At 37.9% G+C, this 26,346-nt stretch overlaps 2 protein-coding genes across 9 annotated transcripts in view; both read right to left on the reverse strand.

Moving 5' to 3' along the window:
- Positions 1 to 224: 224 nt before the first annotated feature.
- On the reverse strand, positions 225 to 22,425 carry LOC147349295 (uncharacterized). Of its 2 annotated transcripts, none has more exons than XM_086363683.1 (4): positions 22,323 to 22,425; positions 18,302 to 18,393; positions 15,805 to 15,917; positions 225 to 848 (listed from the first exon to the last, which is right to left on the reverse strand). In XM_086363683.1, exons 2-4 carry the CDS (start codon positions 18,369 to 18,371, stop codon positions 663 to 665), a joined length of 369 nt encoding a protein of 122 aa, XP_086219809.1. In that variant the 5' UTR covers positions 18,372 to 18,393; positions 22,323 to 22,425; the 3' UTR covers positions 225 to 662. The 2 variants fall into 2 exon arrangements, with proteins under 2 accessions (XP_086219809.1, XP_086219808.1); XM_086363682.1 differs by lacking the exon at positions 22,323 to 22,425 and adding an exon at positions 21,584 to 21,686.
- The window catches only part of AKAP6 (A-kinase anchoring protein 6), a 599,671-nt gene continuing 594,824 nt past the window's right edge, over positions 21,500 to 26,346 (reverse strand). For 5 of the 7 annotated variants that reach the window (XM_086363674.1, XM_086363676.1, XM_086363675.1 and 2 more), the window contains one exon: positions 21,500 to 24,772. The gene's annotated coding sequence lies outside the window, so the exon portion shown is untranslated. The remainder of the gene's footprint in view (positions 24,773 to 26,346) is intronic. The other 2 variants (XM_086363679.1, XM_086363680.1) reach the window with 1 other exon arrangement.

Below are 26,346 nucleotides of genomic sequence, written 5' to 3' on the forward strand. Positions count from 1 at the left end.
ACCAAATTTTTGAATAAGAGGGCTTCCCTGATAGCTCAATGCAGGAGACCCTGGTTCAATTCCTGTTTTGGGAAGATCTGCTGAAGAAAGGATAGGCTACCCACTATCTTCTTTTTGCCATTATGATGATGCCAAAAGCATTTCCTTTTTCTCTTTGTTAAAGTCTTACATCAAAATTTTAAATAAGAATGTAGATCTTTGTAATAAAAAACACCATTTATATATACCCATGAAGAACCAGGAATCAGACTAATTAATACATTATTTCTCATATTCAAGACAACCTTGCCATTTATTTGCATCCTCATTATACACCTGAGGGATCTGAGACTCTGAAAGTGTAAGTAATTTGCCTAAAGACATACAGGTGTTGAGTGAAAGAGCTGGGATTTGTCACCCCGAGACCCCAGTGCCCGAAGTTCTTCATCTTCTGTGGTTGGTGAGTGTCTAAAGCACATCAAACACGCCTTTTTTTTTTTTTTTTTTAGTAGTGTTGCCTATAGGTTTTAGTGCTTGCTTGGGCAATTCCTATATTTATATAGAGTATCTTTCAAAATTCCACTTGGTACCTGACTGTTAGTATCTTGTTGTAGGTGCAACTGTTTACATCAAACAGAACTGAAAGATGGAACATTCTTGGGACCTCCCTGGTGGTTCAGTGGTTAAGAATTCACCTGATAATTCAGGGGACACGGGTTTGATCGCTGGTCCAGGAAGATTCCACATGCCGTGGAGCAACTAATCCCATAAAGCCCTGGTGCCAAAAGCCCTTTCTCCACAAGAGAAGCCACTGCGATGAGAAGCCCCGTCACCGCAACTAGAGAAAGCCCGTACTCAGCAACAAACACCTAGTACAGACAAATACAAACAAAAACTTTTAAAAAGCTGGACCATTCTTTCTTTTCTTTTCCCAAATTCAAATACATGCTGATTTCAACAAAGATCAAAATGGCCCAAAGCTCTTAGAGGGAAATTAGATATAAAGGAACTCCCAAGTATTTTCCAATACTATTATTTAGTATTGACCAGGTAGAGAATGTCATGTGATAAAATTCCTTTTTAAAACTGGACAGGCTTTTTATGAGAGACGTAATGACCAACATTTGATAATACAAAATAATTGTGTTTATGCAATTGTCATTAAAAATGACAGATATGTCATAGCTGAATAATATCTTCTCCAATGATAAAAGAAGAGGCAGGTTTAATGCTTATATTGGTGTAAGGTTGAAATATTTTCAAGGCCTCCTCCCCACCAGTTTGTCTTGAGGACAGGGGAGTCCAGGATAATTTGCATGGCTCTAAGTCCTGTGTGGGCTCTGCTTCTTGGAGTTGGAATCAAGACTCCAAATTTGGGATCTGCTGAAATACTCAGGTATCCCAAACTAGAGGAGGAACTCCTATGACTTCCTGTTTACATTATGGCAGCAGAAGCTTTGAAACCTCAGGTTTGTATATGTATTTAACCATAGATTTCTTGTGTGATGTTACCAAAAATCAAGCCATCTCCAGGTACAAGGGCTTGTTTTCCTTTCCATTTAGATTTTTTAAATGTTTATCAGTATTCATATGTCTGCCCACACATATCTACCAACAAATACACACTTTATGGTTTCAAATGCAGTAATAGAATTAAAGCACTAATCATATATCCCATAAATAACACATTGCTTGGGAAGCAATAGAGCACTGCAGAGTGCGTGGTGTCAGATGTTGGACTCAGATCCCAGTTCTACTTCCATACTATTTCTGAGACTTTGGGCAATTATTTAACTTCTCTCTTCTCAGCTTCTCCATATTTGAGTGGTGTCTACTTCATAGATTTATATGGGTAATATTTGTAAAGCACCTAGGAGAGTATTTGGGCACATACTGAGTGGTATATAACTATTTGCTTAGTAAGATTTTTTTTCTTGAGGCAATATGATTATCTATTACCTAACATCCCTTAGAATGTCTATTATCAAATCAAAACTATAATGAGGTATTACCTCACACTGGTCAGAATGGTTGGCCATTATAAAAAAAAAATCAACAAACAATAAATGCTGGAGAGGGTGTGAAGAAAAAGGATCCCTTTTACACTGTTGGCAGGAATATAAATTTATACAGCCACTGTAGAGAACAGTATGGAGGTTTCTTAAAAAAAAAAAAAATCCAGAAATATAACTCCCATATTACCCAGCAATCCCACTCCTAGGCATATACCTGGATAAAAGCATAATTCCAAAAGATACATACACCTCAATGTTCACTGTGGCACAATTTGCAATAGCCAGGACATGGAAGCAACCTAAATGTCCAGAGGAATGAATGAAGATGTGGTACATATATACACTGGATACCACTCAGGAATGAAATTGGGTCATCTGCAGAGGCATGGATGGACCAAGAGACTATCGCACAGAATGAAGTGAGTCAGAAAAAGAGAAACAAATATTGTATATATCCACAGAATATATGTGGAATCTAGGAAAATAATTCAGAGGCACCTATTTGCAAAGCAGAAATAGAGACACAGACATAAAGAAGAAGCGTATGGACACCAAGGTGGAAAAGAGAGGGTGGGATGAACTGGGAGATTGGGATTGACGTACATTCACTACTATGTGTAAAACAGACAACTGATGAGAACCAATAGCACTGGGAGAAAAAAAGAAGGTACGATCTGTTTATAGATCATATATTCAGTTAACTTTAAAAACACATTCCAGTATACATTAGGTGCTGGCAAATACTGTTTGATTCCACTTATATGAGGTACCTAGAATAGTCTAATTCATAGAATCCAGAAGTACACTGGTAGTTGCTTGGGGATGTGCGGAGGGGAGACGGGGGCCTTCCTTAGTGTTTAATAGGGACAGAGCTTCCGCTTAGGAAAGTGAAAAATTTAAGAGATGGATGATGGTAAGAGTTGCATGACAATGTGAATGTACTTATTGACACTGAACTCTACAGTTAAACATGGTTAAAATAGCTTGTTTTATGTGACTTTTACCACAGTAAAAAATATTTAAATAAAAAAAGATTGGAAATAGCTAAGGGTAAGAATATGAGGAAAAGAGAATACTTGTGCACTGTTGGTAAGAAGGTAAATTGTGCAGCCACTATAGAAAATAGTATCCAGGTTCCTCAAAAAAGTAGAACCACCACATGATTCAGGAATTCGACTTCATGGTATTAATATTTATTTGAAGAAAAATGAAAACACTAAGTTGGAAAGGTATCTATTGCATGTCCACTGTATATGAACATGTCACATGCTCATTACAATAGCCATGATGTGGAAACAACCTGCCTATTGATAGATGAATGGATAAATAAACCCTGATGCACACACACTCAGGAGTATTCAGCCATAGAAAAGAAAGGAAGTAAAATGTCAGAGAAAGACAAATGTTCTTTGATGTCACTTATATGGGAAACAGTGGAAACAGTGTCAGACTTTATTTTTTGGGGCTCCAAAATCACTGCAGATGGTGACTGCAGCCATGAAATTAAAAGACACTTACTCCTTGGAAGGAAAGTTATGACCAACCTAGATAACATATTCAAAAGCAGAGACATTACTTTGCCAACAAAGGTCCATCTAGTCAAGGCTATGGTTTTTCCAGTGGTCATGTGTGGATGTGAGAGTTGGACTGTGAAGAAAGTTGAGCGCAGAAGAATTGATGTGTTTGAACTGTGGTGTTGGAGAAGACTCTTGAGAGTCCTTTGGACTGCAAGGAGATCCAACCAGTCCATTCTAAAGGAGATCAGCCCTGGGATTTCTTTGGAAGGAATGATGCTAAAGCTGAAACTCCAATACTTTGGCCACCTCATGCGAAGAGTTGACTCATTGGAGAAGACTCTGATGCTGGGAGGGATTGAGGGCAGGAGGAGAAGGGGATGACAGAGGATGAGATGGCTGGATGGCATCACCGACTCGATGGATGTGAGTCTGAGTGAACTCGGGGAGATGGTGATGGACAGGGAGGCCTGGCGTGCTGCAATTCATGGGGTCACAAAGAGTCGGACACGACTGAGTGACTGAACTGAACTGATATGTGAGTGTGTAAAGTGACGTCGCTCAATCATGTCCGACTCTTTGCGACCCCGTGGACTGTAGCCCACCAGGCTCCTCTGTTCATGGGATTTTCCAGGCTAGAGTATTGGAGTGGGTTGCCATTTCCTTCTCCAAGGGATCTTCATAACCCAGGGATCAAACCTGAGTCTCCTGTGTTGCAGGCAGACGCTCTACCCTCTGAGCCACCAGGGAAGCCCTTGTGAATGTGTAATCTATAAAACAAAAACATTCTCACAGATACAGAAAACAGACTGGTGGTTGGCCAGGACAGAGGTAAGGGGTGGGGTGGGCACACTGAATAAAGGGGGTCAAAAGGTATGAACTTCTAGTTATAAAATAAGTAAGTCATGGGATGTAATGTACAGCATGGTGACTGTAATTAACAATGTCTGGCACATGCCAAAGTTTCTAAGAAAGCAGATCTTAAACATTTTCATAAAGAAAAAAATTGTATACAAATTGTATTGTATGCATGCTGACAGATGGGAGTCAGATTTTTTGCAGTGATCATTTCACAGTATATACAAATATTGAACTGTTATTTTGCATACTTGAAACTAGTATAATGTTGTATATCAGCACACCTCAAGAAAAATGATCGTAATAGATTAGGAAATATGTACTTAGAAGCATAGTTTGTGGAACATTAACTCTTTTACATTTGTGCTTGATCCTCCTAAGGAGGCAATTTCAAATCTTGAAAGATGATGCTGTGAAAGTGCTGTACTCAATATGCCAGCAAATTTGGAAAACTCAGCAGTGGCCACAGGACTGGAAAAGGTCAGTTTGCATTCCAATCCCAAGGAAAGGCAATGCCAAAGAATGCTCAAACTACCGCACAATTGTACTCATCTCACACACTAGTAAAGTCATGCTCAAAATTCTCCAAGCCAGGCTTCAGCAATACATGAACCGTGAACTTCCTGATGTTCAAGCTGGTTTTAGAAAAGGCAGAGGGACCAGAGATCAAATTCCCAACATCTGCTGGATCATCAAAAAAGCAAGAGAGTTCCAGAAAAAACATCTATTTCGCTTTATTGACTATACCAAAGCCTTTGACTGTGTGGATCACAATAAACTGTGGAAAATTCTGAAAGAGATGGGAATACCAGACCACTTGACCTGCCTCTTGAGAAACCTATATGCAGGTCAGGAAGCAACAGTTAGAACTGGACATGGAACAACAGACTGGTTCCAAATAGGAAAAGGAGTACGTCAAGGCTGTATATTGTCACCCTGCTTATTTAACTTCTATGCAGAGTACATCATGAGAAACGCTGGGCTGGAAGAAGCACAAGCTGGAGTCACGATTGCCGGGAGAAATATCAATAACCTCAGATATGCAGATGACACCACCCTTATGGCAGAAAGTGAAGAGGAACTAAAAAGCCTCTTGATGAAAGTGAAAGAGGAGAGTGAAAAAGTTGGCTTAAAGCTCAACATTCAGAAAACGAAGATCATGGCAGCTGGTCCCATCACTTCATGGGAAATAGATGGGGAAACAGTGGAAACAGTGTCAGACTTTATTTTGGGGGGCTCCAAAATCACAGCAGATGGTGATTGCAGCCATGAAATTAAAAGATGCTTACTCCTTGGAAGAAAAGTTATGACCAACCTGGATAGCATATTGAAAAGCAGAGACATTACTTTGCCAACAAAGGTTCGTCTAGTCAAGGCTATGGTTTTTCCAGTGGTCATGTATGGATGCGAGAGTTGGACTGTGAAGAAGGCTGAGTGCGGAAGAATTGATGCTTTTGAACTGTGGTGTTGGAGAAGACTTTTGAGAGTCCCTTGGACTGCAAGGAGATCCAACCCGTCCATTCTGAAGGAGATCGGCCCTGGGATTTCTTTAGAGAGAATGATGCTAAGCTGAAACTCCAGATCTTTGGCCACCTCATGCGAAGAGTTGACTCATTGGAAAAGACTCTGATGCTGGGAGGGATTGGGGGCAGGAGGAGAAGGGGATGACAGACGATGACATGGCTGGATGGCATCACTGACTTGATGGACGTGAGTCTGAGTGAGCTCCAGGAGTTGGTGATGGGCAGGGAGGCCTGGTGTGCTGTGATTCATGGGGTCTTAAAGAGTCGGACATGACTGAGTGACTGACTGAACTGAAGGTAGAAGTCACCTTTTAGTGTGGATTGGCTTCTGCATCAGGGTAAATACAAAAGAATCAAAAGTCTGTACATAAGGCAAATTGGTTTGACTGTTATAATTTTAAACTACTGTTCCTAGAGATACTAAGTGGTGGTGATCAGACAAATAAACTGCTTAAATCCAAGACCAACCCTGGACAAGTCACCTAATGTTCCTGAGCCTTAGTTTCTTCATCAATAAATCAGAAATACGAATATATCTACTGATTAGGTTGTTATGAGAACCAAATAAGTTAACTTTTGTCAATCACTATTAACTTACAGTGCTTTAGTCAGTAACAGCTATGTTTTATATTAATCTGTATAGTTTTATGATTTGAGTCCCTTGTCCACATTCTCTCATCTTATTGTCAAGGATAAGTGTAAATGGTATCAACTGACTACATTTAAACTGGGATAATGCTTGAGAATGCCAGTGGGCCACATTAAGAGGTGAATAAGCTCATAGGTATACATGTTCTGATGGTCAGATTTTTATACAGTAACGTGCAAAGTTTATATTTTCATATTTTTAAAAATATGTGGCGAAATCATAGTGAATTTAGACAACCAAGAATAAAATAAAATATTGAGGAAATAGGAAACCGACCCTGGGACAAAAGATGGAAAGGATTGGCCTTATTTACCTGAAAAGAGACTGATAAATTACTTAGTCAAGGTTTTGAAGAATAGCTTTTATGAGAGTTTTATTTTCATATATGAGAAGATTAAGGAACTGACTGTAGATACTCATCAGCAAAGTGGACAATGTGAGGACTTCTGTCCATGAATGATGGACGTTTCTACCACAGGACAGTCTCTTAACCTCTAAAAGTCTTCAAACATGAGATAAACTATCACTATCTTGGATATTTAGAATAACTAAATCTAATTCCTTGGAGAAGGTAATGGCACCCCACTCCAGTACTCTTGCCTGGAAAATCCCATGGATGGAGGAGCCTGGTAGGCCGCAGTCCATGGGGTCACTAAGAGTTGGACACAACTGAGTGACTTCACTTTCACTTTTCACTTTCATGCATTGGAGAAGGCAATGGCAACCCACTCCAGTGTTCTTGCCTGGAGAATCCCAGGGACGGGGGAGCCTGGTGGGCTGCCGTCTGTGGGGTTGCACAGAGTCGGATACGACTGAAGTGACTTAGCAGCAGCAGCAAATCTAATTCCTAGGGATGAAAAGTGAGACCTGATAACCACAAACTACGCCAAGATTTGATTTTGCACATGGAAGACCTAGGGCTTTCCAAACTCGGCTCTGTTCATCACCACCATGCGGGGCCACTGTTATCTGAGGTTGGGCCTCTCAGCCCCCACGGTGGCCCATTACCACAAACAGCCTCCTCCATATACTCCAGAGTAGAATATCATCACTTCTTATGTGTGCCATGGGGTGAAAGCATAGGAAATCACTGACTTCATTGTGTAATGGTCGGAAAAAGAGGTGGCATCTACACACAAATATTGTCAATTTACTGAAAACCTTTTGGAGACTAAACATAACCTTGTGATATGCATATGGGAGCCAGGACAGAAATGAGAAAATTAAGGAATTTACAGTATTCATTATTCAGACTGCTTAGGTGTTCTTTGGATTTTCCTTAGGAAAAGAACATTAGAGGAATTCAACTGGAACATTACAATGACTTGGCCAATGTGACAAGGTCTGTCACTTCATGACAAGTGCTGATGGAGCCCATCCATTTCCAACAATCTGTACCTTGAAAATCTGGAGTGATACGATTCCAAATTTTCTTGACAGAAAGCCAAGACAACCTCTTGAGCTAAAGGACACAGATCACATTCATCATGTTCTTTGACTTTTTGTCTCTTCCTTTTGTGTTTCCAGTTTTATGCTTAGGAACTTTGTATTTGATCATAATCAGAGTAGAAAACATTCACCCACCAGTCATTCATTCTTTTATTTACCAGACACATAGAAAGAACATTTATAAGTTTATAGAATGACTGTTCAAAGTTTTGAATGATCCAATAAAACAGGTAATTGGGATCATGAGACAAACACTGAAATGACTATCATATAAGAGAATGTATAAGAAGCATCACGAGGGTGAATTGGGAAATAGTTTTGGACAACGGAAAAGGAGATGAGAAATCAGCATGCAGCATATCATTCTGAAGGTAAAATGCAGTCTTTCAATCAGTTAGAAGCATTTTAAGACTTTTCACGGAACTTATTGATTTATCATTGGTCATCGAATCCATAAAGAGGCCTAAGTGTATGATCTCAACATAGACTCAAGGCTTATAATTCTCTCTCAGGGCCATTACTGCTGGACAGTATGGTACAAATTAACGTGGCTAGGATGAGCCTTCTTTTTGACAGATGAAATGTCTCGTCTAAATGGCATAAAACAGGGCTGGATCCCAAGTGCCCTCCTTTTAATTTTATAACTGAACAAATTGGTTGTGTTTAGATGTCCCAGCCACAGCAGGACAAGTCCCTCTCATGTGTTGATGACATACTTTCCTATATGGTTACAAAGTGGCTTTGACAAGCAATTCAGCCTATTGGCCAACTTATGTCAGAAAAAAAGATGCTAAGTATTAATTCTCCTAAAAACAAAAGTGATCCATTTTGGCAGGCATACTTTGACATCTTAATGGATAATGTTAAACTAGTCTGCTCAACTGATGCCATATGTAATTCCTTAGGGTAAAATCTGTGATTCACCTGGTTAACTCTTGGCATTCTGTTGGTCTTAAACATTTGACATGAGTCATGTTAAGGATATTCTGTGGTCAAGACAGATTTTTGGTACTTCTTATCTTCAAAACCTTCTAAGACAGGCCATCTCCTTTGTACCTTGTGATACAAAATTCCAGCATTTTCATCAATCTGTGTAAACAGTGAGTTGCTTTGTGAGAACTGTCCTTGATCTATTAAAAAATGCTCATCTGGCTTACTGTTTTACAGAGGTAAAGTGACTCTCCATTAAGATAAAAATATCAGACAAGTCTTTTTTATTTTCACAGGGAAACAGCATCTGTCACCTACACATCTGATCTTTTTTTCAATCAGAAATGTGGATTCATGTTGATGTATGGCAAAACCAATACAATATTGTAATTAACCTCCAATTAAAATAAATAAATTTATATCAAAAAACGTGGACTATCTGTGAGTAGATCTAGATAGCAATCTCAAATTTGAATTACATTATTACTCATCTTCTGTCAAAAAGCCTGGCTGAGACTATCAATGCTTAGAAGGAATTGTTGAAGGGAACCACCGATCAGGCATTTTCAAGATTCTTCAAACTACAACTATGCTGTGTCCTTACTTATCATAAGAAGTAGTTCTATGCAGACACTGGGGGAAGGAGAGGGTAGGATGAATTGAGAGAATAGCATTGAAACATACACATTATCATGTGCAAAATTAGATAACCAGTGGGAATTTGCTGTATGATGCAGGGAGCTCAAATCTGGTGCTCTGTGACAACCTAGAGGAGTGGGATGGGGTGGGAGGTAGGACAGAGGGTTCCAAAAGAGAGGAGACTTAGGTATACCTGCTGCTGCTGCTGCTGCTAAATCACTTCAGTCGTGTCCGACTCTGTGCGACCTCATAGACGGCAGCCCACCAGCCTCCCCTGTCCCTGGGATTCTCAAGGCAAGAACACTGGAGTGGGTTGCCATTTCCTTCTCCAATGCAGGAAAGTGAAAGTGAAGTCGCTCAGTCATGTCCAACTCTTAGCGACCCCATGGACTGTAGCCCACCAGGCTCCTCCGTCCATGGGATTTTCCAGGCAAGAGTACTGGAGTGGGGTGCCATTGCCTTCTCCGATAGGTATACCTAGGGTTGATTAAAGTTGATGTATGGCAGAAACCAATACAATATCGTAAAGCAATTACACTCCAATTATAAATAAATAAATGAAAAAGAAAAACTTCTGGAAAACTATAAAAAGAAGTAGCTCTATGCAGCCTTTTTAAAAGTAGATTTAAATCATAGTATCTGTTATGTTATTCAATGGTCCCCAAATACAGACTCATTGGGCAAATTCCTCCCAAAACTCAGGTATAGGGAAAAAGTTATTTCCTTTTGTTAAACAAAGAATACTCTCATTGATCATGTTTTCTTCTTTACTTTAATTGCTGACAAACTCAGAGTAAAGTTTTATGCTTAGATTTAGTGCTTTCCCCTTGTTTGGATTTTCAAATAATTATTCCCTCACTGTTTTTATTTCTTGGCTCATGTCTTTTATTATATTAATAATTTCCCACTCAACTGTGATTTTTATTGTAAGGTACCTCATATCACATATCACTTGAGAAAGTAGGCAGTGTATAAACATATATGAAAAACATCATCTCTTCAACATAGCCTGGTTAGTGACTGTTTGGAGCAATGACTAAGAAAGTGTGGTCAATGTAATACCTGTAGAAGAATCGCCTGATGTATGTGTTAAACAGACACTTAGGCTTTACCTCATGTCTACTGGATCGGAACAAAGGTGGGACTGGGAATTTTCATTTTCACAAGCTTCTCCAGTGCGTATTCTACAGATTAAGGACTGAGAACTCCAAAGTTACTAACCTTCCTTCAAAAGAAGGATACATCTTATATTTCCCAAGCATTGTCTCAGCTCTGTGTGTGTGTGCTCAGTCGCTCAGTTGTGCCTAATTCTTTGAGAATCCATGGACTGTAGTCCCCCCTCAGGCTTCTCTGTCCATGGGATTATCCAGGCAAGAGTACTAGAGCAAGTTGCCATTTCCTCCTTCAAGGGATCCTCCCAACCCAGGAATCAAACCTGCATCTCTTGTGCCTCCTGCACTGGCAGGTGGAATCCTTACCACTGTGCCACCTGGAAAGCCCATCTGTAGCTCTAGTAGGTCAGAAATTTAGATGTTCACAAAATGCCTGGTTGAATGAAATGTGTAAGGAAAAGTGATAAACCCTAGGCCTCAAACAAGAATGAATAAGGAACTGGAAAATTATTACTATATACCACGTGTGAGTCATGGGGAGTATTGACACCAGGGTACCAGCAGGAATGGTAAATATTTAGAGATTTCAAACTGTGGGGAAGAGGGAACACAGGACTTTTCTAGTCACATTTTGGGGGTGAGAGAGACATCAGAGATATTCCAGAATTTGAATGTTGAATAAATGGAAAAATGTTAATGTCATTATGTGACATAGACAATCATATAAAAGTAAAAAAAAAAAAAAATACAAGTTTGGGTTTTAAAGTATGAGGTCCTAAGAAAACTAGTAGGTGAAAAGACAGTTGGATAAATGGGCCTAGATCTAGAATTCTTGAGAAAAGCCAAGCTTAGTGATTAAATGCTGGAACGTTACACCTAGAGGTGAGTTGAAATCATAGACATAGATAATAACTCTGGAACTATAGAGTAAAATGCAAGGAAGGCTAAGAAAGAAATCAAGAGAAACACCTCCAGTGAAGAGAGGGACGAGACACATGTTAAAAAGTAGGAGGCAGAAAAGAGAATTGTGGGCTTCAGAAGTCAAAAGAAAAATGGTTTTCAAAAGAGGGTTTGAGTGCCAGATGCTCTTTTGCTGTCTGCTAGGATTATAATTTCCTGAGGAATTGTACTTGAGCCATTTGAGTAGAGTGGAGGGAACAAATGGGAGGGATAGAAACCTAGAATTCGGATAGTATAGGATGGAGAACTAGGATGGTCACAGGATCAGGAAGAAGGTTTGAGGATAAAGTCACTGCTAGACTCTATGGTGCCTTTTCAAAAACTAGGAAAATGTGACGCTTATAATGGGTAGACACTCCCACGTGTGCTGGCCTGACTTGGCCAGCAGAATACTGGACGGTTTCATCTTGTCTGGCCCCTTCAGCTAGGAGTTTTATGCTGAAGTTTTTGATGACAGCACATATTTAAGAATGTTTCTAGGCCTAGAAAAAGCATTTGTTGTTGGGGGTAAGGACAGCATGGAGTGTAACTAAGAAACAGGAGGATAAAGATAATTGATAAATCAAGGGGAGCATGAAAACACACACAGCTGCTTTTAGAAAACAGAGCAGATACAGCTATTTATACCAATACCTTACTTGAAATAAATGTCATTAATCTTTTCACATAATATGGGCATGAAATGGACTCCAGATCTCCTGTTATATTTACAAAAGGGCTTCAGAAAAGTTGTGAGTGCCATATAGTTACAACAAAGAATGAGGCAGATCTCAAGAATTGATATGGGATGATTTCCAGAGGATATTATTAAACGAAAAAAAATCAAAGGCAAAGGACACATTTGGTATGCCACCTTTTGTGCTTGAAAGAAAGGAAAATAAAAATATATTCATATATCTGCTTATTACTACAGAAAGAAGCAGAAGAAAAATAAGCCAGAAGACAACAGAATTTTGGACTTATAAGAGCTGATGGGAACCGAGGTTGATGAGCTAGGTAGGAAATGACAGTGTTTTTGAATATACCTTTTTAGGTAGTTTTGAGTTTGGAGAACATGTTAATATTCTACATATCTAAAAATAAAAATGTTAATAAGAACTGGAGGGAAGAAAAAAATAACTAAAAACTGAAAGGAAATGGAAACAAGTGAACTTAATTTTGTTTTAAATGAAAGTCATAATAAAAGGGAAGAAATAAAGAAGGGAAAAGAAGTGAGGGATGAAGGGGGGAAGAAAAAAGAGCCAATAACTAAGTAACAACATAACTTAGGAGCTTTGGAACACAGTGTTTGACCACACCCTCAGGAGTGGGGGTTGGGAGTGTGGGAAAGAGAATGTGGGGATGGGGAGATTGCAAATGAATTCTGAACTCTTTTTTGCAGGTTTATTACAGTGAAGTGAAGTGAAGTCTCTCAGTCGTGACTGACTCTTTGTGACCCCGTGGACTGTAGCCCACCAGGCTCCTCCGTCCATGTGATTTTCCAGGCAAGAATACTGCAGTGGGTTGCCATTTCCTTCTCCAGGGGATCTTCCTGACCCAGGGATCGAACCCAGGTCTCCCGCACTGCAGACAGACACTTTAACCTCTGAACCACCGAAGCAATTCTGAAACCATTTTAATGGTATTGTGTTACTCAGCAAATGAGTAAATGTGTTGATGTTGGTATCCAGGAAGCTCATGATGGAAGAAGGGAATATCAAATGGGAAAAGTCAAGAAAGAATCTGTGGGATGTCACTGGAGGAACTGATGTGAGCTCCTGGTTTCTAAGATCAGTCTATGTATGTGTATCTGTGGGTTTGCATGTGCATGTATACATCTCTGCATGTACATACACCTACACATATGAATATGAATATGCCTTTCACATACACATGTACATATATGTGTATACGTATTTGTGTATTTGCTAGATTTGTCGACTGAAGGGTCAGAAAAGCAAAAACATCTCGGTAGCCCTAAGCAAACCTAGCACTCAGATCTTGGTCTCCAATACCAACTCCTACGAAGGACCAAAGCTTTGCAAAGAAATAACTGATTAAAGGATTGGGGCAGGTAAGTACAAGGTAAGGTTGAAACATCTTGTCATACCAGAAAGTGAGAGATTGTTTAAAGATGTCATAAGAACTAAAGAGCAAGATTGAAAGGCTCCCTCTGGTCAAATTTGGGACAATTTCAGCACCAAAATAATTTGAGTATAGTGATGGATTATAAAATAATTGGGAAAAAAAGAAATTCATGAATTCATACTTATAAATATATAAATAGGGGAAAAGGGAGAGATTTTATTATAGTGAAATATCAAGGGCCACTGCTAAGTGTGAAGAGAGTGGCAGAGTTGGAAAATCATAATTTTGCAGCCATCTTAGAAAGAATTGGGTGAGATAAGTATTATCAATGGATGGTAAATAAATGGAAAATTTTGAGGAGGGGCAGGATGTTTACATGGTTTTACAGTGTTTCTCCATAAAATGTCCAAAATTAACATCACCAGTGGGAAACAGATGAACACTATGTGTCTCTAGACAGGACACACCAGGAATGATAGGAAACCATCTGTGTTGATTCCTGTTGAGAAATCATGATTTCAATCCAATCATGAGGAGAGATCAAACACAAAGTGAGGAATCATCTATTTTGCAAAGGGGGAATCATTCTTCAAAATTGCCAGTGTTATAAGAAGACAAAGAAAGGCTGAGGAAATGTTTCCAGGTTGAAGGAGATTAAAGAGAATGACAACTAAATTCAAGACTTAAATTATGTACAAAGAGGGAAAAGGATATTATTAAGGAAATTTATAAAATTGGAACATGCAAGGCAGATCAAATAAATAGATTTTGTATATTTTATATTTATATCCATGAATCTATCAACAACTGCACTATGGTTTCATAAAAGAACACACCTATATCCTTATGAAGAAATGCATAATGAAATATTTAGGGATAAAAGGCCATGATGTATATAATTTATCTTCAAATGGATTCAGAATAAAATCATATGGTTGGGTAAATACAAAAATGACAAAGCAAATGGGCTGAGATATTAACAATAGGTAAACCTAGTTAAAGTGTACTATTTTTATTTTTGTAATACTTTGTAAATCTGAAGTTATTTTCTAATAAAACATTGAAAAAGTTTTCACTTGTTATTATTTAAAATATGTATAGTTAGGTGTGTTGTCAGCATGAAACTCAGCAAATACGATCTAGGAAATCTGCTATCTTAGAAAATATCTTTTGAAGATAATGAGAAATTTTGAGATGAATTTTTTACAAACTGAGACCTCAGTATTTACCCTTAAAATTACATTACCTTTAGGGGAAAAAAGACCTAAGTGAAGAAATGTCACATAAAAAGCCCACATTTTCATTCCATTAAATTAAAATTTAATTTATACGTACACTTTGAATTTTCCCTCTCCACCACCTCTTTCAGATATGAAACAAAATACATGAAAGGGAAATTGCATATTTTAAGTATTCTCAAGCAAAAATGTATGTTCCTACTAGAACATTAATCTCATCCTTCATAATTATCTATTGCATTTTTCTTTCATCAGGCTCTGACCTTTAAGGTGTTCATGTTGTGTGTGTTTTTAATGTCTAACTTTTCTGGCAAATGTGCAGAGGTCATAATGAGGCATAATTATATACAGTATATAATTTTCTTTGGCCTTTTTCAAGTGCTAATTTAGCTATCATTTCTTCATATAGAATTTTTATAAGAAATACTTTTAAAAATGAAAGTCCTTTCTCCAGCTTTGGTATGAATTATATGTTCAATAAGTAACACAGGAAATTTAGTAACATACGTATAAATGTTAAGTGAACTCTGTAAAATAAATTCTTATTTATATAGATGGAAATGAGTTTCTGAAACAGCTTTTTCCCTCCATACTCTGCTTTTATGAAAAGGAGACAAGTAATAACTAGCCTGTTATATGGTCAGGCCACTCAAGATGGCTGTTCGCTTGCTCTCTGTATATCCCCTGCTCAACCAGTCCCTGTCTCATCTACATGCTACTCTCCTGACCGACCTCCCCTCTTAAATCATAGAGCCTAATCAGTAAATGCCTGTGTACTTGCCCACAGTCCCAGCCAGTGATTATTCTGATTTTCAGATCAGAATTATCTCCACTATGATAGCTTATCAGAGGGGTGGTGAAGGGTACCCACCTCTGCTGGTTTCCCTGGCAACCGATGAGCCAACTTGCTGTCAATTCCCTCTATAACTGTTACTCTTCCTCTTCTCCTGTTGGTAAAAACAACTTCCATGTCCAGTTCACCACCTGCCACACACAGTGGGGCGTTGCTCCAGGATTTTGCTTTAGAAGCGGAAGACCCCTCCTCCCCCATCTATTAAAAATTACTGTTATCTCCGTCACTGACTCTGAGCTCTTTCTTTGCTCTTGAGCTGGTTAAGTACAGGGCTTGCAGGCCTCTAGGGTGCAGGCCCCCACCTACCTTTCCAGTCCTCAGTTGCCTTATTGTAAAATGGGCATGCATAAAGCAGGATGAAATAATGAGATCTGCAGCAACACGGATGGATCTAGAGATCGTCATACTGAGTGCAGTAATTCAGACAGAGCAAGACAAATATCGCATGATCTAGCTTATCTGTGGAATCTAAAAAAATGGGTAAAAACGAACTTATCTACAAAACAGAAATAGAGTTATAGACGTAGAAAACAAACTTACGGTTATCAGGGGTAAGGAGGGGAGGGATAAACTGGGAGACTGGGATTCACATAAACACACTACTACCTATAGAATATGTAACTCATAAGGACCTCCTGTATAGCACAGGGAACTCTACTCAGTACACTCTGTAATGACCCGTATGGGAAAGTAATTTAAAAGGGAGCAGCTATTTGTGTAACTGATTCACTTTGCTGTACACTTGAAACTAACACAACACTGTCAATCAACTGTACTCCAATACATTTTTTTTTAATGGGCATAAAATTAGCATAGTGACTGGCACATAGTGGGTAGTCAAAAGGTATTATTTTTATTAATTATATTGATTTAAAAAATAATATCCAGGGTGTGTTTACTGTCTTAACCTGATTTCCTATAACTTATTTGTCCAACTAAATAATAACTGGTCATCATTATGATAATGCTGAATCATCAAAGATTAAATTTTAAAACTGTTTAGGGCTTCCCTGGTTGCTCAGGGGTAAATTAAACAATCTGTCTGCCAATGCAGGAGACACAGGTCTGGCCCTGGGTCAGGAAGATCCCACATGTTGTGGAACAACGAAGCTTCTGTGCCACAATTATTGAGCCTGTGCTCTGGGGCCCAAGCTCTGCAAGAAGAGAAACCACCACATTGAGAAGCCTTTGCATGACAACTAGGGTGGCGCCCTGGCTCACCGCAACTAGAGAAAAGCCCGCAAGGGAATGAAGGCCCGACACAACCAAAAATAAATAAAATCTTTAAAAAAACTTAAGTTGCCAGGAAATCACACATGACTTAATCAGATTCGTAGGGTAAGAGGAATATTCTGGTGTTCAGTTATTCACAATCAGAATCTGTCATCTTTTATTTTTTAAATATAGCAATTAAGTATTTCATTCATGTTGAAGAATACCTCTTAACCTTCAAATAGTTAGCAATTTTACTGTCTATAAACTATTTTTCCATATAATTTTCATCATTAGTATAAGAGAATACTCTTAAACTTAGAACACTAAAAAACATATTTAGAAAATGGGCAAGTAGTATATATGTAAAAAAAGAACTATTTCCTGAAAAATTAAGGAGCTTTCATTTTACAAAACCTGGCTGTAAGCATCGTCAGTCATTTGAGATTGGCAGGCATGAGAGAACCTGTGTGAAGACTGATTTGACTTTCACACCATTGTAATGACAAGATGAAATTCAGCAATGTGAATTTCTCTATAAAAAGACACTTTAAACTAAATGAAACATGCTTGCAAGCAAGCAAACACACACACACAGAGGGAATTATTTGTCTTGAATTGCTGACAGTGTAAGTAACTTGATCAACTAATAGTACCAGACTAATTCTATAAACCTTAGAGCATTTTTTATAAACCAGTGGTTAGGGAATATTGGGATTTAAAGAGGATCTTCTGCATTTTTATGTTGTTAATGCCTTAAATCATTTTAGTCCTTGAATGAATGTTGCTGAATAATATTTGTTTCATGGCTGTAATGGCCCATTTTTTATAGGGAGGTGGGATTTTTTTTTTTAATTGGAGGTTAAGTGTAAGGACAAATAAATGTTTTAGTAATTTTGGTATAGTTTTCACAAAATCATTTCGTTAATGAATTAGTTATTACTTTTAGTAAGTTAATAAAATCCATTAATATGTCTCTTGATGGTGTGGAAAAACAGCAGATTTTACACCTGGTGATCCAAGTCCAAATTTGCCACACAAAATAGATGAAGGGAGAAAAAGCGAGGCTGCAGTCTATAAGGTTGATGAACGTGGCAGCCTCTACGGTAGAGACACCAAAGACTGTGAACATCTGGAAAATCTGAATGTTCTGTATGTTATGCCTCTGTAGTTAATAAGGAGTGAAGTTGCTTGGGTTAAATCATCAAAATGGGCCGTTTCACTAATGTAAATCTGAGGCCAAGTTTTCTCGCATTTTGCATTAGCTGCCCATAAACTCACTTGTTTTTAAGAACGTACTCACCAGAAAGCTCAAGTTCTTTGTGGCTGTGGAACAGGGGTGTTGGTTGAGTCTCTTGTTCTTTGGAAGCCATTTCCCAGGTATGGGGGCACTTCCTTTCAAGCAAGAGAGTGCAAGCCTCAATATCAGTGGTTCTTAAGCTATCACAAGGGATTTGTAACCAATAATAAAGTACCAATGTTTAGGAAATCGCTTTTTGTGTAAGCATGAAATAGATTGTCTTAAAAGCTACCCATACACTATGGATATGCCACCGCACTTTGCCACATTAAGATCCCCTTCATGAGTGGGAGAGAAGTGGGCAGAGCCTTTCCTGACTGGAAATTGCTTATCAATTCTTGGCAAAAGTTGGAAGTGTCTCACACAACCTTCCAAGTTGTGTGTGTTGCAATAGAAAACAGACTGAGAAAAGTTGTTTTATGCATTTTCTAGCTTACTTTAAAACCCAATACAAACCATTCTTGCATGTTTTCTGCTTTGTGAGGGCCTATTAGTCAAGGAACAGAGTGTTCTCAAAGCACTGGCCACAATGGCTTTGCTGCAGAAACCTTAACATTGTGGGCTTGCCTTGCATATGTCATTTTGTTATTTTACTCTGGAAATGCAAATACATAATTCTCAAATTAAGAGGCTGTTGATATGTGGAAAGAAGAGTTTGCTTTTGAGAGAGAAAATGGCGAAAAGGCCGCTGTCTTTGTGTGGCCCCTCCCTAGGCATAATGGCAGTGGGAGGTGGTAGGGCTGACAAAAGTGAATTAGCAAAAGTGTAGCAAGTCTGTAACCTTTGAACAGCTTCTTTTCAAAAACTGTCTACCTATGACCACAGCAGGATCTGTGGTGTGTACTTATCTCCTTGATAAAGTCAGATGGTTATTTATGACCAGGCCTTAGGAAATGCAAGTGTATCTTATATAATCCTCGATCATGGTTTTACCTTTTTGGGGTTCAAAAATAAATTTGAAGACCCTGATTCTGAAATGGATTGTTTTTAAATTTCTGTGGACTACTTTAGAAAAACATTTAGAAAAGCGATTCCAGTTTATTGGTAAAGTGAAGTGAGTTTAGCTTGTGTCAATTTTTCTGATGGTTTTGATTGAATTAATGACTTAGTCTATAATTGACTAATCCTCTAAATCAATCAAAGACAGTCTGTAATAAGTGAACTACATTTAAATCCTTAAACCAACTGTGGATGTAGAACAATCTTATGAAGCAAAGCACACTTCATTTTACTAAGGACACGTGAAACTGAAATTAAGAACTCAATAAAACCTAGAAAGCAAAAAACTATTGTAGGTGCTAATACACTGATTTTGCAAATGAAAACCTACCTGCCTCTAAGAAAATGGTGTCAGAATTAAGAATAATATAGACCAGGGATGGGAACACTTTCTCTGAAATGGACCTAAATATTTTAGGCTTTGCAAGACATATGGTCTCCATCACAACTACTTATCTCTGCAACTACCGTGCAAAAGCAGCCATAGACAATATGTAAACAAATGTGTGGGGCTGTATTCCAATAAAACTTTATTCGTGGACACTAATATTTGAATTCCATATAATCTTCACATGTCACGAAGCACTCTTTTTATTTTTTTCAACCATTTTAAAATGTAAAAGCCATTCTTAGCTCACAGGCCAAATAGGCAGTGAGCTAGATTTAGCTCACAAGCTAGTTTGCTGACCCCTATCTTATCCTGATGAAGCATGAGCTGTAAGAGTACGTAGTGAACTTCAAGACACATCAAGAATGTCAGTGAATCATTCACACTTATAGAGTAGCTATTGAACACTATTGAACATCACCTATGTACTATTCTTGACTAAAATGCTTACCCTGAGTTGAATAAAGAGAAAACCGAACATATCCAGACTGTGGGTCATTCTATAAAACTGGACAGGGCCCTTCAGAAATGTCAGTTACGAAGGACCAGGGAAAGAAAGAATAAAAGTACAGGGAAACTGTTCAAGATTAAAAAGATAGGAAAACTAAAAACAATGTGTAATCTTTGGTTCCTGTATTAAAGCAAAAACAACCATAAAAGGACACTCCTGAGATATCTGGAGAAATTTGAATATGTGTTGTCAGATTTTATTGCATCAATGTTATTAATCCATTACTTGGGTGTGAGGATGGTATTGTGAACTTAAAGAACAATGCCCTGATCTTTGGTGATAAGTGCCAAAGCATTTATAGACGTGCAATTTAATTTCAAATGGTTTGACCACACAAAGCGCACGTGCGTGTGTGTGTGTGTGTGTGGAGAGAGAGATGAAACAAAAGTGATAAAATATTAATAATAAATGAATCTGAGTGATGAGTATACAAATATTACTATACTACTCATTCAACATTTATATAGCCCTGAAATATTTCAAAATAAAAATTGGAATAAAAGAATACATAGAAAAAAGAGACAGCTGTAAATTTAGTGAGTTCAACTTGGAAAATTTTGCAGTATAAGACTTATATAGTGCTTGAAAAATAAAGTATTTGTTAGAATTACAAAATAATATCAGTTCTATTTAGAAATTAAAATAATTTGACTTGTAAGAAATAGCTGAATCATTTTAGTGTGTTTTCATATTTGTATCAAATTTTTCCCCAGGAAAGTTACAGCGTTGGTAAAACCTAAAGTTGGACTAATAAAACACGACAAAATTATTAAGCTCAGCTTCTCAAAAGCCCTGAAATTAGATTTTTTGTTTTTGTTGTTATTGCATAAGATGTATGTTTATTCAGTGACCAGAAATCTGAAATGTACTTTTTTCTATAATTAAAATTTACAAATAAAAAACTCCACTTCTTCTAGTAGTCAAATCCAGATAATTCTTCACATTACTTTGCTCACAGGATTTTTGGAAATGTAGGGACACAAGATAGGAAACAAAATAAATGAAACAAACAAAATAAATTTCTCTTTTAATCTAGAGAAATTACCCTATTCAAGGACATGAAAGGCACTTTCACAAAACAACTGTAAGCACTTTGTGGGCAGAAACCACGTTTTAGTTGCCTTTGCGTCTCAAACGCCAAACACATGGCCGCAAGTAATCCATGAATGTTTGTTGAATGAGTAAATGAAGGTGGGGGGATTCTGCTATATGAAAACAGGTTAGGTTTGGATTTGATGTAAGGAAAAGATTCAAGATGACTCCGGCACTGGACTGGGGCACTGAAGGAAGTAATGAATTCTTATTTATTTACTTATTTATTTCTTTATTGAAATTTACAATAATAGAATAAACATATATCTTGGATATATTCTGAGAGAAAACTTACCACTTAAATGTTCAGATATTTTTTCTACATGTATGATGATGGAGACAGTTCCTCAGCTTCAAGGATACTGCCTCTTAACATTCTGTCAGGTTGAAATGGATCTGAAAATCATGACATATGAAGGGTGGTAGAGGGAAGTGAACAACAGAAATCAGAGCAGCTGGGAGAGGATGAGTAACTGGTCTCAGTTTTATCTTCAGGGTTGCCAGGAGAAAGGGGCAGAAATACTCTGAGCACTTGCTCAGGACAGAACTCAGATCGGTGACCAAATTAAAGGCAAGGGGAAGCCGGAACAATGCAGATTTTAGCAACCTAAGAAACACCTTTTTTTACAGAGAGACGTGTCTAATGGTGGGACAACTTGCCTTGACAGATAATGAACACACTGAAATGGTCACATCAAAAACGTATAGGCAGAGTTGGTGTGACCATTTTCAAGAGTGCCTAGGAGGGTTGTGTACAGAGCGAAAGACTGAGGCTATATTTCATCCCTTCCAACTTGAAAAAGCATTTTCAATAAACCTGAAAGTCATGCTACAAACTCAGTGTTAATACTAAGTAGATACTTAAAAAACACACATTTTCAATACCTCAGAGTCTTCAATGAGCACATAACTGGTAAATAGAACAGCTCAGCCAGTTTGTTCTTCAAATATTTTACAATAGACTTAGACTTGGCATTCTTAATTACCATCCAAGGAAAATTTAGGTTGTCTCAGTATATAAAATAATACCATACCTCTACAGAGATTCAGAGTGCTCCGGGATCTGTTTCTTCTCTACAGCCTGGCCGCTCTCCCTGTGAACTCTACGATCCTTGGGAGCCTAGATTATTATAGTCTACAGCTGCCTTTCCACGAGGCATTTATCTCTAATCTCTCCCACCTATAATCATGGTGCATCCTGCAGCTAGATGTCTGCCCAAAACCCCTTTTGAACAAATTACTACCCATTACAGAACCTAGGATGATTCATTGATTTAGAAATATGTATGGTAAAGACGGGGCACAACAAAATGAAAAGTTATTAAGTGGCAGAATTATAGACTAGTATTTAAAAATGTTCTTGGTGTGGCACTCATAAGGTTCTACTAATAAAAAAAAAAATCAGGTGCAAAACAAAGATGCTATTAACTTTCCTTGCTACTTAGCATATTACATTCAAAAGCTCCAACTTAACTTTTGAAGAGACTCTTCATTAAGTCTCCCAGTTCACCTTTCCTCCTCCTATCCCTGCAGTTAAGCTTCACTATCCCCTACTGTCTAACTTCCTGCTCTCCTCTAACCTTTCTCTTCCTTCTTGTCCCTTGTTGCTGCTTCTTTGTGCCTCTTTCACCACTTTGCTCTCTTTCGCAGCTGCGGGACAACTACTCAGTCTCTCTGTGTTCACCTCGTCCATTCTGTCTCTAAGCCTCCCAAGAGCAGGGCTTTTGGTATCATTGCATCCCAACGTCTAGACTAGTGCCTTGCAGATAAAAGATATTAATGAATTATCAGGTGAATGAATGATTGTCATTACTGTGACTATATGAATCTACACTATTTTTTAAATTTTGATATAAATTGATTACACATTATGTGTGGTTTTATATTGCATTACATCTTTTTTCTAATTGTTTATGTGTTTTAGTGTAGCTTTCTCAAAATGAATAGATAGATGTCATCCGTATTACCTAATTCAATACTTCAACTCAGCAGATTTTTATTGAGTACCTACTATGTGTCAGGCACTTTAGTAGGCATTAGGATATAAATTCATAAGTACATTTAACAAGAGCAAGTAAAGACCAAATGGAGTATTTCTTAGCTAACTTCTTTTACACAAAATAAATACACTTGAAATCTATAGTTTAAATTAAAAAATAATCAACTTTTTTATACTTTTCTACTATTTTTTCTATCAAATCCATTCAAAAGAATTATATAACATAAATATAAGATATACTAGGTATCCCGAAACCCAAAATATACCATCAATGATAAATATAAATTAAAAAATCTAAGATAAATTTTTATTGGTTTAGGGGAACTGGCATTTAATCATTTGTGTTCCAAGATCTTTATAATGATCAGAAAGATTTTTAAAATTGTGAAAGCTTCATCTCTTATGCAATATGAATATTTTGGAAGCTGCTACATGTCACATTTTTCCAGAACCAGGTGCAATAATTTGGTAAAGAACACAGGTAAAAGAGATCACTAATTTTCCTTTTCCCCCAATAAACTATGTTTATTATGCCAATTTTAATTGCCATGCAATCTAATGGATTTAAGGCTTATATTTTCCACATCACTAGACATCACAAACATGAAAGCATTTTGTACTGTCATTATACATCAATGTTGTACTTGGTTATACATATATACAGAAATTATTCACACATCTTAACCTTGCTATTTCCTCCTTTCAAACCAACACAATTTTACCATGAAAGCAGCTTTTTAATAAATGGTATAAGAAATACAGCAAGGCACACTTTTTTAAAAACTTTTTTCTCATTACCACCTCAAGAAGCATAAAAAAAGAAAACGTTGTACATAATTTAATAGTAGAATGTCACCAGTTTCTAATATACAACACCATAGAGTTGTTTCCTGAAGTGCTGCATAGATTATTCTTTTTAAAAGGAAATAAATAAAATGGTGCTTTCAAAAGTTGCTTAACTTTGAAAGAAGGACCAGTGTTTCTTCCCTTTGCTGCCATAAAATCAAATATTGGCCTTTCAGGTAAATCTCTTTCCATAAACATAGGCATCATACTATTAAAAAAAATCAAGATTGAAACATGAGATTGGTCAAGTACCACCAGCAGGGCAGGGAGTCGGGGGCGGGGGGGTTCATTCCAGGTAGGTGAATTTAATGGACCATCAATTTGGTGAACTGCAGAATTTTAAAGAGTTGATGGGGAGGGGAGAAGGCAAACTGAAAAGTCTTGCTGGAGAGGTGGGGTCGGTAGAGGTAGCTTGGGACAGGAATCCATGGGAGAACAAGCAGCTTCGCTGAACTTCAAAGACAATCACCTAAAGAGAACCAGTGCACATCCAGATCACAAGGCTCATGTGGACAACCGCATTCAGAAGAAAGATTCATCTGGGGAGAGGTCAATGTAACAAACGGCAGTGACACGATGGAGCCAGAGACCAGCCCAGGGAGGAGGGTGAGGCCACCCTTGAGCTGCAGCCAGGCTTACCTACAAGAGACAAAGAAGTGAGAGGAAAAGCTTTCAGAAGTGTCTGTTTCATTTGCAAAACTGATGAAGGCCACGATTTTAGAAATGCTTGCTAATGTTCTGAAATAAAAGGATACATAAAATAAAAAGGTTGTAATAGCCCAAATGTTTCAGAATCAATGTGCAAAATAGATTGCTTTGTTTTTAAAAAAGAAAGTTTTAAAGAAAAATAATTACCAAGTTTGACTTTTTCTCTGGATCTCATCTACTCTTGCTTGTGAGTGAAAGTTGCTCAGCCATGTCTAACTCTTTGCAACCCCATGGACTACACAGTCCATGGAATTTTCCAGGCCAGAATACTGGAGTGGATAGCCTTTCCCTTTTCCAGGGGATCTTCCCAGGGATAGAACCCATGTCTCCCTCATTGCAGGTGGATTCTTTACCAGCTGAGCTATCAGGGAAGCCCTTTGCTTGTGAACTCGGTTTTGAATACTTGAGATAGCTTCAAATCAGTATGAAAATGTGAGGCTGCTGATGCCAAAGTGACACAGCAAAGTATCAACTGAGCCCCTTTGAGGAACTGATGTATAGAACAGTCTTATGGACTCTGTGGGAGAGGGAGAGGGTGGGAAGATTTGGGAGAATGGCATCGAAACATGTAGAATATCATGTATGAAACGAGTCACCAGTCCAGGTTCGATACACGATACTGGATGCTTGGGGCTGGTGCACTGGGACGACCCAGAGGAATGGTACGGGGAGGGAGGAGGGAGGAGGGTTCAGGATGGGGAACACATGTATACCTGTGGTGGATTCATTTTGATATTTGGCAAAACCAATACAATATTGTAAAGTTTAAAAATAAAATAAAATTAAAAAAAAAAGAAATGCTTGCTAATGTTCTGAAATGAAAGGATACATAAAATAGAGTACTTGTAACAGCTCAAATGTTTCAGAATCATTGTGCAAAATAGATTGCTTTGTTTTTTAAAAAGACATAGTTTTAAAGAAAAATAACTGTCAAGTTTGACTTGATTCACAGAGTGGGAGTCTGGACTCTTGGGTTTAACCCTTCCTTCAATCACTATACATGTGACAGTGGGATTGAACAATTCCATTATTTTACAATGGTGAAATATTCATAAATGTGATAAACCCAAATCCTTCAGGCCCTTGCCTATGAAAGGATACAACTGGGGCTTCTAGCTCAAACACGAATGCATTTCATTTAAAGTACTGACAGCATTGTGCAAATGAGAATGATTCAATTATTTCTGTACATCTGATGGCTCAGATACAAATTTGTTACAAACTCAATTGGTTCTTCATATTTCTAAGTGGCTAAAATCAACCTGTCGAGTATGAGGAACAATTCAAATTAGGCAATGCAGGATGCAACTGTGGTAGGTGCTCTGACTAGCTCTAGAATATAGCAGGCTTTTGCTTGTGGGGGTTTAAACTGAGTTCTCAAGTCTGATGTCAGGTTGCTTTATGGTCCTTCTAGAACTACTTTCATTCTTTCTGTCTTGCTCTCTTCCTCTATAATCTCGCAACCTGTTCAAGAGCCAGAAAAACTTGAGCAAATGTGGTTTGGC

The sequence above is a fragment of the Bos grunniens genome, chromosome 21, assembly GCF_055505025.1.
Source record: "Bos grunniens cultivar Pamir isolate PY7600 chromosome 21, Bosgru_T2T1.0, whole genome shotgun sequence".
Lineage (NCBI taxonomy): Eukaryota > Metazoa > Chordata > Mammalia > Artiodactyla > Bovidae > Bos > Bos grunniens.